At 38.9% G+C, this 17351-nt stretch overlaps 1 protein-coding gene across 1 annotated transcript in view; it reads left to right on the top strand.

Annotated features, from left to right (window-relative positions):
* The window catches only part of MAP3K7CL (MAP3K7 C-terminal like), a 36560-nt gene that overhangs the window by 5966 nt on the left and 13243 nt on the right, over window positions 1–17351 (top strand). Inside the window, exon 2 of the mRNA XM_029215370.1 lies at window positions 7459–7520. Coding sequence (XP_029071203.1) covers window positions 7459–7520 — 62 coding nt within the window. The remainder of the gene's footprint in view (window positions 1–7458; window positions 7521–17351) is intronic.

Here is a 17351-nt window from a genome sequence, read left to right as displayed (position 1 = left end):
TCCAGGTGGCATTCTGTCCCAACTCTGACCTTACCTTTAGGGCTGCCTCAGCATGTACTGATAACAATAAGTTGAAAACCACTCAAGAGTGGGGTGGGAGTGGGGGGGGTCTTCTATATTTACATCCTTTACAGAGTTGAGAACCACAGTAGAACTTAATTATCAAATACTATAAAATCAATAATACAGTATCTATAACCCCTTTGAGTTTGTTATTCTGATATCGGGTGAAGATTCTTTGAGATACAACTGGATTTATTGGTTGGAATCTGTTGCTTAAGGCTGTAAAGAAAGGTCAAAAAGGAAATGAATGCTTATGGAGTCCCTAGGTGCTTTTACTTGTACTATCTCATCAATTTAGTATAGGTGATAACTCTGCAGGAAGATGTTATTATACCCATTTTACAGATGTGGAAACATTGGCTAAGGGAGGTTAAATAACTTGCCTCTAATCAAGCAGTTAATAAATAATGGGACGAGATTCAAAGCCAGGCTCTTGGGGCTGTTTTTACTTTATTGCCCATTTGGAGGCAGGATCCAAGTAATAAGAGAAAAGAATGATTGTTCCTTTCAGCAAATGGCTTCCCCAATGATCCTGGGAAATGATGGAGGAAAGTTAGTTCTGATATGTTTTCATAGAGTAGGAAAGAAGAAAGGGAGAGGTAAATTTTATTTAGTGGTGTCTGACAAATAAATATACTTCCAACGAGTTCATCTTGAAGCAGATGTTTCTGGGTGAGGGAGTATGTTTTTAAGCTGAATAAGTCAAAATATTCTTACAAAAGGATAAATCAATAAGATTCACAAAATTATAGCTACAGTAATAGTGACTAGATGAGTGTTTCAAAGAAACAAAAAATCTGTCTTTAAACTGAATTAGGTCTCTCCATGCAGAGAAAGAAATATCATTCAGTCTATTTGATGTATGATCTTGTTTGCCTGATCGTTTTAGGTACTGGTTAAGGTAACATGGTGATTTTTATTAATTATAAACAATTGACAATCTGCTAGGTATCATACGAAAGCTCTACCTTTATCCATATCCATATCTATAGTTTTAAGTTTATGGGCCCTGAAAATTCAATGTGTATTAGATTCGCATCTCTAATGTTTAACAAGCAGAAAGCAAAGGTTAAAAAAGCTTTTGATGTGTTTCAAAATGATATGATGCTCTAACAAGAACCAAGGTACCCAGAAAGTTTAAAATAGTTTTTTTTGATGTATTGGTAATGTGATTTGCAAACTTATGTCACTTATTTTATTTCTAAAAATAAAATGTGAATCTTGATTTAGATTTAAAGGGAAAGTACTCAAAGACCTTTCATGTGTAAGTAAAAAAAATTTTTTTTTTACAATATCTTATATAGAAAGTGCTTTGATAAGGAAGTAAAAGAGAAACACTTTTAAAATTCAGACTTAAATGAAGAGAGCTGAGGTTATGGCCACACCAGGGAAATCTCCCTTAACTTGGCCTGAGGAGAACTCAGTAATTAGAGTCAGTGATCTTGACCCTACCTGTTCTCTTTGGATTATTCGATTGATGAAGATACCCTTAACCCCCATCATTAAACACATACATATGTGCATGCGGACACACACACACACACACACACACACACGTGCCTTACCTCCCCATTACCACTTGATTGAGTTTATGGTGAAAAGGAATTTAAACTCGATTATATTAAGCATTCATTATTACTACTGATTATTTCCTAGGTGCCAGGCTTCAGGTGAAATGGTTGACATATGCATTCCTTTACTAATAAGTTTCTGAGACAGAGAATGTGACGTCCATTTTGCAGAGGAGAAAACTGAGTCTCAAAGAGATTATGTTGATTGTCCACATTCACCAATTAAAAAGTGGTCAACCCAGGGCTTCCGTGGTGGCGCAGTGGTTGAGAGTCCGCCTGCCGATGCAGGGGACACGGGTTCGTGCCCCAGTCCGGGAAGATCCCACATGCCGCAGAGCGGCTGGGCCCGTGAGCCATGGCCGCTGAGCCTGCACGTCCGGAGCCTGTGCTCCACAACGGGAGAGGCCACAATAGTGAGAGGCCCGCGTACCGCAAAAAGAAAAAAAAAAAAAATAGTGGTCAACCCAGAGATTCAAAGGCAGGTTTATCCATCCTACCAAATGGCACCAACCTGCTGTGTCCTTAGTGGTTAGGAGCCTTCACAGGCAAACAGTTACCAGGAAAGGTTTTTCATGAGCCTCTGCAGTGCAGCCACTGCCCAACTCACTTGCCTCTTAAGTGTCAGTTTGCCCCTGGTGCCCTGAAGGACAGTCTCCAGGAGACCAGCACTCAGGGGTTGTCCTGGAGGCAGGACCATAATGTGTAGAGGCACAGTGCAAACATTCTGGGGCTCTTCAAAAATTATTAAGAATTTCAAGACAGTGTACCCGGATCATTAAACCAAACGCGGGCCCGCCTCAGCAAAGAGCTCCTGCGACTGCGCAGGTGCATTCCCACGAAGCGGGCTTCGACTGTCGGAAGCGTAGACGGGTTGAATGGATTCTGGGCCAGCTGCCTCTCAAAGTTCCTGGCTGGGGAGTGGAGTGAGGTTTGGGGATGTTCTCTGAGCGTGACTTCTCCCTCTCCCGAGGTCTTCTTCTCTGTGTGGAAGCCGACATTCATTCTACCAAGGATTTAGTGTTTCCCAGCATAGACCCAGTTGTACAATATTTAGGATGGAGGGCACAGTGGGATGGGGAGAGAGTTGACTCCAAAGTCCAGTCAAGATGTTGTCTAGAGCAGTTGTTCTCAAATACTGGTTCACAGACCTGGTCTGGTTCTGATGAAGTTTTCCTCTCTGATGTAAAACAAAAGAAATAAGGACAGCACAGTGAGGTTGTGTGTGTGTGTTTGTCTATAAAGCTAAATTTATCCATTATGATGGATACACTTGCATTCTCAGATTATATTTGTCTTATAATTTTGGTGTTAAAATGTTCTCTGTCATAAAGAGATGTTAAAGATATGTGGTCGTTGTTTTGGAATCTTCACTAGCTGAATAAAAATTTGGACAGTCTAAGGGCATGATTCCCAATGTTTTGGGGAAAATTTTACTGGCTCATGCAATACAAGTGCATGGGAACCCATGAAGCAGAAGGTGAAGAAGCACAGGGCAGCATGAGAAGAGCCCTGGGCGGGGAGACACCCCTTAGTCTTACGAGACTCTTCCTTTCGTGGGGCCCTTGTCCTCAGCTCTGCTCTGAGAGACTGGGACCAGATGACCAGCAGTTCCTTCCAGCTGTAGCATTATCTGAGAGCTCTGGCTGCATAATTACTAAATAACAGTGAGGATTTGGATTACAGACCCAATGGGCCTCCCTTATCTGATTCATGGAGAAGCACAAAGCAGACAATTTAAGGAAACCTGAAGCAGAATAACCACCAAAGCAACCCAACAGCTGCTAAATAGACACTGAGACAAGCCCATCATAAAATGTACTATGGTATGTCATAATGGTTGGGATACCAATCAGAAAGTTCTATATTAAGTACCATTGACTTAGTCACATTGTGTTTGCAAAACAAGCAGTGAACATCTGCTTATTAAAAAAAAAAATTCCTCCTTCATTCTTTCCTTTATCTTTCGTCCTTTAACAAATTCCTGAAGATACATTTTTCTTGGTCCATCAAGCCCACAGTGTCATTTTGGAAAGGAAGCCTATGAATTATTTTCTTAATGCATTAAAAAATGTGGTAAAGTGATTTGCCAGTTTGGCATAGAACCTCAGTCCCTGCCTTGAATATAATAGGCATTTAATAAATATTTGATTGATAAATAAATTTTAACAAAAAAGTACTTGCATTCTGATTTTTTATCACATTATAAACATATCTAGCAACTATTCTCCTTTTTTAAAAAAAGCCAAATTTTCCAAGGGGGTGTCTTGCATAGCTACTGTACAATTTACTTTGTGCTTCTGGAATTGTCAAAACAAACTTAACTGCTCTTAGGAACTCCGATCTGATATCACTGTCAAAATGTTTTACAACGATTTGGCCAAATGTTTGTGGAACAGCTGTGCTACTAGTCTGCCTAAGTCATTTTCCTTCTTTCTTTTTGGCCCAATCCTGTGATTCATCATTCTGCTTTTAGAATATTTGCCTATTTTTAAAACCAGTCAAAGAAGGCAGCCACTGTTTAAAAGTAAACACACCACACATCAACTTGGAGCAGCTTTGTAAGCAGCTTTGCAAGCCCTGAAATTTCTGGCTGGCAGGGATGCCAGCTAAACCAGATGGCATCAAGCAGTGAAATACCAGACTGGCTTTCAAACTCAGTCATCTCCTTACATCTGTCTTTGGTTTTCTTGTTTTCAATGCCATTTCCTGCTTGGATTAAATCAACTTTAACAAAACTCTTGCTTTTATTTTGCCTTTCTAAAATATTTATTATATGTTTATTTCTATGTCAATCAATTAGAATTTTATTTTTTCCAACTCGAGGAATCTAATCTTAAGCCTTTACTTATCTGCAAAATTATCGGCTTGGTCCCATATATATGCCTTTACATGGTGTGACTATCAATAATGACAGATTTTTATAATGGGCTTTATTAATTCTGGGTCATACCAGATATTTGCTATTTACTATAGTAATGCAAATGAATAACTCTTTTCCTTTTTATTTTAAATTTTTTATAATTAAGCAGGAAGGAGCGTGACTTCATGGGGAACAAGGTGGATTAAATCCCAGGAAGACTTGAGTTCCATTCCTGGCTGTCTTTTAGAATTCTAGAATGTACTATCTGCTCTGTACTTTGTAGAAGTGGTTTCTCCTTCTAAAAAGTGGCTGCTCATCTGTGACTATTAAGGTTGGGGTGCCAAAGTATAATATGTTCCCATTTACCCGTACCAAGTTGTTCCAGCCTTGAACTCAATGAGTGGAAATAATCATGATGTTTGGGTTATTGATATTTTATTGAAGTAAATTGAAATGCACCTTAGACCAAAGTCCATTTTATATACAAACTATAGGTTTTATAATAAAGGCTATCTCCAAAGGGTCAGTAGAAACAAATGATTATTTCTGTCTTTTTAAAAAAATTTTTCTGTTTTTTTGGTGCAATTCTTTGCAAATGATGGGGTGGATTGAAAAAGCCACAGTATTTGGCAGAAGTTGTCACCTCCGAGTAGAAGAAAGCATTCCAAGGGCCAAGGGATTGACTCTCCTTGTTTCCTTGTGAGATGGCACTCCAACCTGCAGCGAGAGTCTTGGGAAGATTTCCCTGTTTCTACTTGCTCTCTGCAGCTACATAGCGTCGGTGAACCTGGGGGTATCCATTGTCTGGCAGGTACAGGAACAAATGGATTCACAGTTGGTGCCCCATTGCCATTGTCTGAAGCCACTCAAGTGGCAATATTATTACACTACTCTTGACTAAATTATAGCAGAGGCCCTTAAGGTGTTTGGAAGAGGTGAATACTGTCCTTGTTTGAATGATATTTCTGGTGATTATCTTTGCTGCCTTCGAAGAAACGTAGTCTCTTAGAAGCCAGGAGCTCCTCGTGTGCTGTGTTTTATTATGGATAGTACTGTCAGTGAGTAGGGAGAGGATGCTTGCTTCTGCGTTGTGTATGGCCCGTATTACTTCTTCTCGTTCAAAGAGAACTTCAACAGTTTTCATAAATAAATTTGTTTATGGTAGTGAGAACATAAAAAGCATGATCTTTCTTTCTTATAATTTAAAATAGATTTGGTATTGAAATTATTCATGTAGTCTGTATTTCATCATAGTCTCATAGTCATACCTGTGGTACCTGTGGTTGTCAACAAGGAGAGGATTGGAAATCTATGGCCAGTGGACCCACAGAGCCAGATACAGAGGTTCTGCTGACAAGAGGGCTGTCCTCTAGTACCAGAGCTAGGTCAGCAGTATGTTCTTTTTTTTTTTTAAACTTCCAAGGACAGTCTTTATTAGTGCTAAAATTACTTAGTTAAACTCCAACCTGAACTGCTACACTTTTATCTTTATCTGTAGAAAATAATGGAATAAACACCAATAGCTACTCACTGCTCTAGATCCCATAACTCTTTAAACTTCCTAGTGAGGGTCAAAATGCTCTACTTCAAGATCATATTATTCTTGAGAAGCACTTTATTCTGACTGTATGCACAGCTTTTCTTCCTTTTCTTTTTTTTTCATTGCAGCATTATTTATTATTACAAAAAATTGGAACTCAATATTCACCAATAGGAAAATGGACAAATACATCCAAATAATAAATGAATGAGTGAATACCGTATATCAGTTAAATGAACAAACTAAAACTAAGTTTATTTAGTTCAATCTCAAACACATAATGTTAATCGAAAAAAAGAACAAATTTTAGAAGAATATCTACAATGTGATTCAATTTATAGTTTAAAATCATCCATGCATAGTAATACTATATTACCTATATAGTTTGTGGGTGTATACATACATAATAAAAATATAAATACATACATATACATGATAACCTCTAAAATCAGGATAGTGGTTACTTCTGAATATGAAGAGGTAGAAGGGGAATAGAGTTGTCTCCACTCACCTTATTTCTTAAGCTAGGTTCTTACCTTTTCTTACCATATGAATTCAATTGGCATGAATTCCATTAGAAATTCTGCAGTAGAAAAACTCTCCTCCTTGCCAAAGAATTGAATGGTACAATTCTCATCATCTTTTTAGTCTAAGGAGGTCAGCCTTATGGCTATGGCAAGGATAGCAGAAGTATGTTCTTGAAGAGATTCGGATAAACTTCTCTCAGGTTTCCTCTGATGCTTCTGTGAACCACCTCTTTTGATCCAGCAACACCTGCCTGTTGCCAGTCAGCCAGATGAAGGCAGCTGAGGACAGAATTGCGTGCTCTCCCGCATCAGGACAGTGTATGGGCCTCGGGTTGGGATTGCTTCCTGGTGCGTTGGGAAGAAACGCCCTGATCAGGTTACTGCCTGTCACCCACTGTAACCCAGAGGAAGCTCTGGTCAACTGCCTGTCAGTGGTGGTTTGTGGTAAGAGCAGAGGGCAAACCCATCAAAGCTTGCCACCCTTGGAGTCTTTCAGAGCAGAACTAACACTTTTTTTCACTAACACGTTCTTCTGTCCCAGTGAGGTTGTTCTGGTCACCTCATTATTACCTGGTTAAATAAAGCACTTTCCTGAATATCATATTTTTTGGTTTTGGCTAACGTAGGAGTATTGAAAGATAAGCAGTACTTCTTAATTGGAGAACTACTAGACTGAACATTTGAAGATTCTGATACTTGTTTGCAAAATTTTGGTCAAACCAACTATGCCTTCTGTGCTTCTGTTTGTACCAAAAAATGAGCCAAATTGCCTCTGCATTCTTTCTGTCCCTAACTGATGTATACTGACGGTGCAAGTCCAAAGATGGTAACAGCAAGAAAACTCTCCTGAGAGAAAGGGCTCTAATAGTGAAGAATCACTTTATTTTCATGTTTTAGATGATACACCTCCTGAAGACGCCATTCCTCTGGTCTTTCCAGAATTAGACCAGCAGCTACAGGTAAGGATTTTTCTACAGTCTTTACTCTTTCCTCCTTAGTTTCACAAAATACAGTGAGTGGAAAAGTGGCCTAATTGAGAAAGATTGACCTGGAGACAGAGTGGGGGACATTTCACGTCATCAAGGTTTGCATTTCTAGGGTTTCAAGGTCATGAAGCCCTCAGGTAATGCCCCTGTCTGTTTATGTGGCTATAGCATGAGAATAGCAAGAACTTAGGGGACTTCCCTGGTGGCACAGTGGTTAAGAATCCGCCTGCCAATGCAGGGGACACGGGTTCAAGCCCTGGTCTAGGAAGATCCCACATGCTGCGGAGCAGCCAAGCCTGTGTGTCACAACTACTGAGCCTGCACTCTAGAGCCCACGAGCCACAACTACTGAGCCCATGTGCCACAACTACTGAAGCCTGCACACCTAGAGCCCATGCTCCGCAACAAGAGAAGCCACCGCAATGAGAAGCCTGCACACTGCAACGAAGAGTAGCCCCCGCTCACCACAACTAGAGAGAAAAGCCCTCATGCAGCAACGAAGACCCAATGCAGCCAATATTTAATTAATTAATTTTTAAAAAAAGAACTTAGGGTGTAAGCTCCTACTTTTAAGGAGTTTTGGAGCCTGGGGACAGGGCTGGTCCCTGCTCTCCTTGGCTATGGATGTTTCTGGGCTATTGTAGTTTTGGCCCATTTTGGATTAGCGATTTAGTGATAAACTACAAGGGACACTTGTCATGTGTGGCGAGACTTCAGAATAATCTTCCTTTCTCTACTCCACGCTCACCCTCTCCCCAGTTCTCTGACAATTTGTAGTAGAATGTAATTATTTTAAGTTAAGCTTTTCTGAATACTGTCTGGCTTGACCTATGAGAAAAATATTTTGTATGTGTAGTCTATGGATGACCTATCAAAGATATCTAATTTTAATACACCAGAATTATTTGAAAGAAGATAATTTATGACCCTTTAATTTTCTTTAGGTGATATATGGTGATTCCAGAAAGATGGCTTTAGGAAGAGGCTCTGCTTAAAATACCTGGATACTGGCCTTGGGTCAAATGTTCACCTGAGTACTTCACTTTGCTGTCACATTTAGACCAGTCTAATAGGGGTTTTGAATCCTGTGCACAGATGTTTGCTTAGCCACCACTTTTTTCTCTAAATACTGATTCTGAAAGCCTTTAGGAGGGGTCTGCCACCTCCAGTTCCCAACTGATGTTTCTTCTTGTCTTACACTTGGTAGCATTTCCCATGTGTGGGTGTGCTTGGCGTCCTGAAGTCATTTGAGTTTGGGGCCCCTGGACCAGAACAGCCCTTGACAGAGGTGGGAAGAACCAAGAATGAGCCCTTATGCAACCCAAGATAGAATCCTTTTTTTTGGCTCCAGTTCTTGTCTCTGTGCCCAGTGCACTGAATTAAAACCTGGAAGCAACTAGGTTGGGTCTGAAGAGCTGGTGTTTCACTGCTGGGGTGGTCCTCTGAAGATCTATCCAACACAACTCAGGTGTGACCAGACCTCTTGGAGGAGCTCTTGTCTCATCTCTGCGCAGGCCTGGGCATCGTCACAGCCCTCCGACAGAAAGCCTGCCAACAGAGCAATATCAGTAATGTAGAGATTTCTGAAGACTGTTCAGGAGGTTATACTAATGACCTTGCAGCTGTCAAAAGACAGCTCTGTTCTCCTCTAAAATTTCCTCTGCAGCTATCAGCCATCGTATCTCCTTCCTCTCCCGTCCCCCATGCAGGGTCTTCAGCCCAGCTCTCTGCTTCCTGCTGTCTAACCATATCCCCCAACCTCTCTTCTTCTCACCATGGAGGACAACTCAGCTGTTCCTCTGCTTTTCCGTCTGGTGTGCTTACATGACGTACAACCTTCCTTGCTTGGGTTCTGTCCTGACTGATGGGCTGTATGTGTGCTGCTCATGGTGTAGTTGGGGTTGCAAAATAATAACTATATTTTTTTCCCAGTCACAGTTTTCCCCCTTTATTTTACTGTCACCACAAAGCTATTTTATTATCTTAGGAGTCAGCTGAAAATAAGGAGTTAATGCGTTTTGCAAATAAAAGAGGGAAAGCATGTTTAGATTCATATTCCCCCACCACTATTATGGATCATTAATTCTACTTTCTTGTGCTGACAGTTTTTTTCCTTTGGGAACATTAATGGTCTTCCCTGGCTCATGGATCATTCTTCCCAGGATTCATGGCATCTCTGGCAATTATCCAGATAATTTTTCTGTTAAAGCATTGCAAGATCCCTTTGAATTTTATAGCTTTAATTCCATTTGACATATATTAGAAATTAAGTCTACTTAATTATTTTAATCTAATGAGACTATTTCATCTTCATTGATCCTTAATGAATTAGTCAGTTGAGAAGCTGATTTCAGACTCAGGGGTTATGATACCCCCAACTTCCCCACCCTAAAATATGGTATTGCTTTGCCTCTTCATGAACAGAGAGGACCTTCCCAGCACTATAACTAAAAGCATTTCAGTAAGGGCTTGTTTTTTTGGTTGAACGATATGATTGAGTTTGTTATAAACATTTACCAGTGGCCAAGCCATTTGGTTAAGGTTGCCTCTGTCTAGGGCAACTTAGACAGTTACCTTTATTCTACACTCCAGGGTGTGAGTAACTAAAATATAAGATGGAGGGGATTGAGAGGGGAAAGATAACACAGAAAGCTACATCTAAAAGCAGACTGTTGTTTCCATGCTTAGCATAAGCATATAAATTTAAGACATTCTGCAGCAGGAAGTCTCTATTGAAAGCAATGAAGATGCTTTATGTATGAAAGGAACAATCCATTCCATGGAGCAGGCTGTCTTTACAGTCAATCCAGTGTGCTTTTATCACATAATAATGACTCTTGGGATTTAACCAACCATCATAATCCTTTACAGAAAAATAAAAGTTAGGTTACAAAGGCATATGAAGTGCCTTGTGGTTGTTACTATTTGCTTGAGGATGAACTGACCCTTACTTATCTCTGCTAGAGCCTTAGAAATGTGCCCAGTGAAAAATAATTGATACCAGCGGATTATTGCTGGCCTTCCTCTCTGAATACCCTCAGATTTAAATCCTACCCATGCATATTGAGTACCGCTAGGCAAGGGGGGTTTCCCCACAAACGACCTCATTTGATCCCCGCAACAACTGTGTAAGCTAACTACTATGTCTCCACTTTAGGGATGAGAAATATGAGGTCAAAGTTTGGTCTACATAAATTTGCTAATTCAGACTAGATCTCTGATTCTGAATCTAGGTAGCCTTCATTTCTTTACAGCTTTGGTGGAACCTATGGCATGCTTAAATTATGTTGATAGGTGGAGGGTTTTTGGTTTCTGGCTTGTGAAGTTGCCATAATGTGGTTATAGAACAACCTAGTAAAATCTCTTCTGGCTTCCTGATATCCGTTACACGTTCTTTCATAGTTTATAAAATGCAGCTATAAAGTATCTGTTTGGTAGATACGCTATCACCACTTTGACCCCCCAAGATTTTTCGGTTGCTTTGCCAAGAATGTGGACATGTTTAAGCATGTAATTCGTAGGGCTTCTATTTTCACAGAAGCCAAAAAAAGCCTTGGGCAAGAATAGCAGTGACAAACATTTTTCTCGATGTCTCTATTAATGCAAAATGTTGGGCAAGAGACCTTGGGCTAAGGTAGGTGTTAAAATGAACATCTCTTTATAGGCCTCAGCCCAGGGGCAGGTGGTAGGTTGGTTCTATTTTGTGCGGATTCCTTTCCTGGAATTCGGCTTCTAAATTCTTCATGTCCATTAGGGGCAATGTTTGGGTAGAGCTAGTTTAGACCATACAGTCAAAAGAAAGGAGGTTCAATTCTATGTCCATTTGTAAGAATGAATGAAAAATCACTACTTTTCTTTAGGCCTCAGTTTCCTTCTATTTGAAGAAGAGGTAATGATTGACCTCCCTCCCTTTTCTGAAGGATGGCACAATCCTTTAATAGTCTCAAGGTCTGGGTCAGAACCAAATTTGTCTTAAAATTTAACCACATTGTAATGTTTTGGAGATTGTGGTTTGACCTATAGATGATCCAAAGCTAAGCTTTGTGGTCTTTGTTGCCTCGGAAAGAAGAATATGTTTTATTTGTAATCAGGTGGAGGACATGCTGATAACTAGATTGTAATAAATCTAATGGGAGTGACAGTGACTGGGGCATAGGCACTGGCATTAGGCTGGCATGAATTTGGACCTCAGCTCCACACCTACTAGTTTTGTGATTTGGGCATGTTATTTACTTTCTATAAACCTCACTTTTCTGACCTGCAGAGTGGACATAATATCTCACATCGTTGTGTGAATTAAATGTGATAATGAGCAAATCGAGCATGGTGCTTGGCAAAATAATTGCTCAATTAATGTCAATTTCCTTCTCTAGTGAAATTGTTTATTGAATGAAATATTTAAGCACTAGTATCTTTATATGTGTAAAATGAAATGAGAGAAACATCTCTTTCGATTCTTGGGTTAGGAACAGAGATGCTGATGCCCTCTTCTTTAAGCTAAGGTACTTGGAAAACAATACGACTATTTTTTCAAACCAAATTGAGCAATAGCTTCAATCCCTCCTAAAGTACTCCCATCTAATCTGAGAAGACAGTAACAGGTGTCTCCGTGGGACACATTGAACTTGCTTTTTTCTCAGACAGAGTTTGGTAAGTCCAGAAACTGATGTCACCTCCACAAATAAACAATTTCATAGCTTTGGTTGTGTACTATAGTATCTTGTTGTCCGAGCAGTCACTCCAGAAACTTCCTTTAGGTCTTGCATCAGTGTATCACTTGCTATCTGGGAAACAAAAATGGTAGAAAATGGAGGAGTCTTAGCATTCTAAGATTCTACTGCACTAGTCTTGAACATCCAGAGAAAACACTGAAAAAATGTCTGCCATTTTCTCTCTGAGGCACACGTTGAAAAGTATTTTACAGTCGTTTTTCTGGCTGCTGGGACCACACAGAAAACATATATAGATATCTTGGAGCTTAATTTGATCCCTTTAATTTTTTTTTTTTTGAGAAGCCCAGTTCATTAGGATATGCATTGTTAGAAGCGTTTGGGGCGCTCGAGTTCTTGCTCCCTTTAATATTGCCTACATTGATAGAAATGACTTAAATATCCTTCATTCCAATATTATATAATGTATAAGATGTGTAGTATAATTAGTACTAGTGCTGACTTTGACCATAATGTAGATAGTATAGAAATGTCAATTCTTAAAATATTTTAAAAATATTTACAGTTCTTGATAACAGAGTTTTCAAATATTGCAATTAGTCCTGTCTGTGTTTTTCCATTTAGTTTTAGCAAATTATGCTTGTTAATTTGGGGACATTAAAATGCAACATGAATTTAAGCCAGTCACCCCCATTCTGCCCCCAAAATAAAGATAACACTGAGAATCAAGGAATAAATACAAATACAGTCTGCTCAGCAACTGTAGAATATTTAGCTTCCTAAATATATCTTCTGTGTGGGAAGCTGGGAGAGGAAAATTAAATTCTTACATTTTTGAAGTGGATGGGGCCAGTAGTATTTGAAGAAGCCAAGTAGAAAACGGAAACGCTTAAGCTGGCTTTGCCTCTTGCGGAGAGATGCTTGGCTGGATCTTTTCCCACGGGGCTCCTTCCAGAGGACAGAGTCCATTTCGGGAGGAGCTTGCTATAAACCGGTGGATGGGATGGTGTGGCTCAAGCCTGCATTCTTGGAACAGGAGCCTGTGGTTTCTCTCTTACTTCATCTTGTTAAATTGGTCCAGATGACTGGGGTGGATACCAGAGATAGTAGCGGCTCTCTCACACTGCCATGTAATTTAAAGCCCTTGCAAGCTCCATCCTCAGGCAGTAGCAGGATAAGGGGGGATAGAGGAAAGGGGGTGTGGAGGAAGTGCCTCCTCCTGGGCTCTGACCTCATCCAAACCCCAATCTGTGTCTTGGGAAAATGTGTTTCAAAGTTGGCTTGAGACACTGTTAAGAGAAGGTCTTAATTTAACCTTCTTAGAACTGGCTGGGTTGTGAGTAGACCAGATACCATGGCATCGAGTGGACCGGAAAAGTTGTTTCTGTGACCCTACAGAGTTTGTCCCCTAGTACCTGAAGAATACTTTTACCTTTTCATTTTCACATGAAATATCTTTGGCTTCCTTTTCTTTGAAATTCAATATTTCATTCTTTAAGCAAGAGCGTGTGATAAATGCATACAAACCATGGGAGGATGTAGGGTAATTGTGGAGAAAATAACAAGGAAACTTTCTCTTCCTGAAGAGAAAAGAAATTCACTATCAACATGGAGTTTATTTATTGCTTTCCCATTCCCAGCACAGGATTATAAGTATGAAGATCTCTTGGATGAAATAGTCAAAATCAAGCAATAAGAACTGAAATAAAAAGTTTTATAGATAAACAAGGATTTACTGTATAGCACAGGGAAATATATTCAATATCTTTAATAACCTATAATGGAAAAGAATCTAAAAAAGAATATATATATATATATATATATATATATATATATATATATATATATATACAACCAACCAAACCACTTTGCTGTACATATCTGAAACTAATAAAATATTGTAAATCAACTATACTTAAAAAATTTTTTTTTAAACTGTGTTAATTTTTATTCCAAGATGTTAATAGCTGTTTTCATCTGGGTTATCACAGGCATTCTTTTACGTTATTATTATTATTTTTAATGTGAACACATGTTAAATAGTGTCTTAAATCCATGTACAGTTGATTAATTCATGGGTGCCAGTGTTTTAAATGTCCCATGATGTAAGCCTACTAGTAGTTCCATTTTTAAATTGGAAACCTGATTCATGTGCTTGAATTTTAGGAATCTGTTTCCTCGGGTAAACACTTTATTCAGTGAACCCTGTTGGTCATATATTTTCTCCTGTTTTCAGGGCTTATAAGAAGGTAAGAGAGAGTCACTCTCAGTGAGGACCTTGTGATGCTACACACAAACCCACATTATATCATGAAATAATGAGAGTGTGCTATGTCATGCAGGACAATACATTTCATTACTCTATAGTTCTACTTTTTATATCGGGTAAATTCCTATTGGGATGAGAACAATATGTGTTTAAAAAATTCTTTGATGAGTTTCCTGAACTGGAGTAAACATCCAATGATGTCAAATGGCTTTCTAAGAACAGTGGGTCCTGCTGACCAGAGGGCACTTTGATTTGTCCAGCAACGTTTGGGTTTAGTGGTACATGGCTCCGAATTATAAAGGGGTGAGAAATTTTAAGTTTCCTGGGGAGAAATTTGGGAAGGAGAGAAAGGTAGGGTGTGAATGAAGTGAGTCTCAGATAGGGAATCCTGGTAGCAATGCTTAGAAGATGGGCTGGGGGCAGCAGAAGGATCTAATGATACTTTTTTTTGCATTAAACTTTTTTTTTTTTATTGTGGTAAGAACACATAACACAAATGTTCTCTTCTTAATTTTAAGTGTGCAGTTCAGTAGTGGTAAGTATATGCATATTGTTTTTTTTCTTATTTGTATTGTTGTGCAACCAATCTCCAGAACATTTTCATCTTGCAAAACTGAAACTCTATACCCATTAAATAATAATTCCTCATTTACTCACCTCCCCTCCACCCCCAGCCCCTGGCAACTAATGAGATAATTTTACAGTGTTGTGGTGTGTTGTACAATATAACTTCCCTTCTTGCTTAAAAAATAATTAATTTTGTTCTTTAATGCTTTCATACAAATTGGAAGAACATGTATGTACTGCTGCTGAGTTACATGTCAGGCTGGGTATAGACAGAGCTTTTAGGAGCCGGAAACTGAAGTGACACCTGGCATCCTTTTACTCCCTGAAACACTGAACACTAAGTATTTTTGGCTTTTTTAAAAATTGGCACTACTTCTTAATTGTGGGCAATCTTGAAAATATTGTGACGTATAGCATGATCTTCCTGCTGAGAACATATGAGGATACTGAATATATCCTGAAATACTCTATATCCTAATGTCCCCTTAGCATGATCATGTTACCTGTACATAAAAATATCTTCAAATTTCCCACAATTAAATAGTGCCAATGAAAAAAGAAGTCATGAAAACATTTCCCCCTTAGTAAAAAGCATTGCAGGTTGGCAAGCCAAGGGGGAAAAGAGGACTCTCTCTTCTTAAGAAAATTATTAGCTGTAATTTTTCAGTTTTTCTTTTAAATTATAGCGGCAAAGGGTATTTCTCCCTTTCCATGGCTGCTCTTATCTGTATCCTCTTAGGCATGCAAACACAGACTCCTAAAATCTTCCGGCTGTCACATAGGTAACTCTGCTGAATTCGTGGTTCAGGTACCTCCATGTGGCAAGTTATGGGCTGGACTGGGTGTAGTTTATGAGTGTTCATGAGGACAGGAAATAGGATACGTTGAGTCTTGGGGCTTACCAGTATGCAAGTCCTTTAACAGGGCACAGATGGTTTAATAGCAGCTTGGTGAGGGTGCCCAGAGTAAATTGCTTTCATTCCCCTTACTATTATACCTGGTCATTTGCCAGTGTAACAGGTGAAAATTGATGAGGGGGTGGTGATTTCTAGGATTGGAGGACCCAGGAGTTCTGAATGCCTTTGGCAATGCCTTTATCTCCTGCAGTGAGTTGTACTGTAATACTCCCGGGCACTACTTTTTAATTTATTTCACTATAGAAAGAGGTAATGGCTCCAACAGGCTGAGTTTATGCTGTGAATATGTTCATGGGGCAGTAGGGAAAGATGCTACATAATATAATTATTAGATGAATTTCCATGGATTAGAACACAACAGATGTTCCACATAAAGGTTAATTTCATCCAAGTCTATTTCAAATTTTATTTCCTTTAGAAAATCTCTACTCAGAGCCTTCATGATAAATAGGAAGGGTCATCTTACTTATCAATCAGATTTTATAGAATTTTGTAGAACTTTCCAGAATTTCTTTTGCATCCTGGGTGAGGTCACTGAATATGACACCCAAAGAAATCTGTGTCCTGGAAGAATATATAGTGAGAGGAGCAAGTAGTAAGAAATTCATTAGTATAAATTAATTAATATAAAATTAGTGAGACTATGACCTAGTCAGACACATAGTTTACATATAAAGACTATTGTGAAGAGAGGATTAGACAGAAGAGCCTATTTAACAATTAAGTCATATTTCTCAGATATTATATAACATTTTTCTATAAATAATTGAAAAAGGTGATTAAAACACTCTTTAAAAGACTATTAGCTAGTATTTCTCCAAGTAATGCTTTTAATAATGTGCCACTATAGAGCAGAAACTAACACACCATTGTAAAGCAATTATACTCCAATAAAGATGTTTTAAAAAAAGAAATAATGTGCCACTAATTAGAGCTAAGGATTACAAACTCAGGGAAAGCTAGTTCTTTAAAAGTAATTTCTGGAAAGAAGATTTTCAACATGTTTCGGTTAGAAAGGCTTGAATGCTGGCCTCTGTTTCCCTCATGGATGGGAGAGAAGCAAAGACAGGAAGCCTTGTTCTCTTTGGCCACACGCTTTATAAGCATCGTTTTATTTGGGGTTTGGTCTTTCATATGCTTTGTTAATTCTTGCAAGCATTATTTCCAGGCCAGCATCATTTTTTCAGTTTGAATTCCTTTCTTTTTTTAAAAATAATTTTTATTGGAGTATAGTTGATTTACAATGTTTTGTTAGTTTCAGGTGTCCAGCAAAGTGAATCAGTTATACATATACAAATATATCCACTCTTTTTTAGATTCTTTTCCCATATAGGTCATTACAGAGTATTGAGTAGAGCTCCCTGTGCTATACAGTAGGTCC

The sequence above is a fragment of the Monodon monoceros genome, unplaced genomic scaffold, assembly GCF_005190385.1.
Source record: "Monodon monoceros isolate NGI ecotype Baffin Bay Population unplaced genomic scaffold, NGI_Narwhal_1 Super_Scaffold_11, whole genome shotgun sequence".
In the NCBI taxonomy this organism is placed as follows: domain Eukaryota; kingdom Metazoa; phylum Chordata; class Mammalia; order Artiodactyla; family Monodontidae; genus Monodon; species Monodon monoceros.
This window is presented reverse-complemented; position numbering and strand designations above follow the sequence as displayed.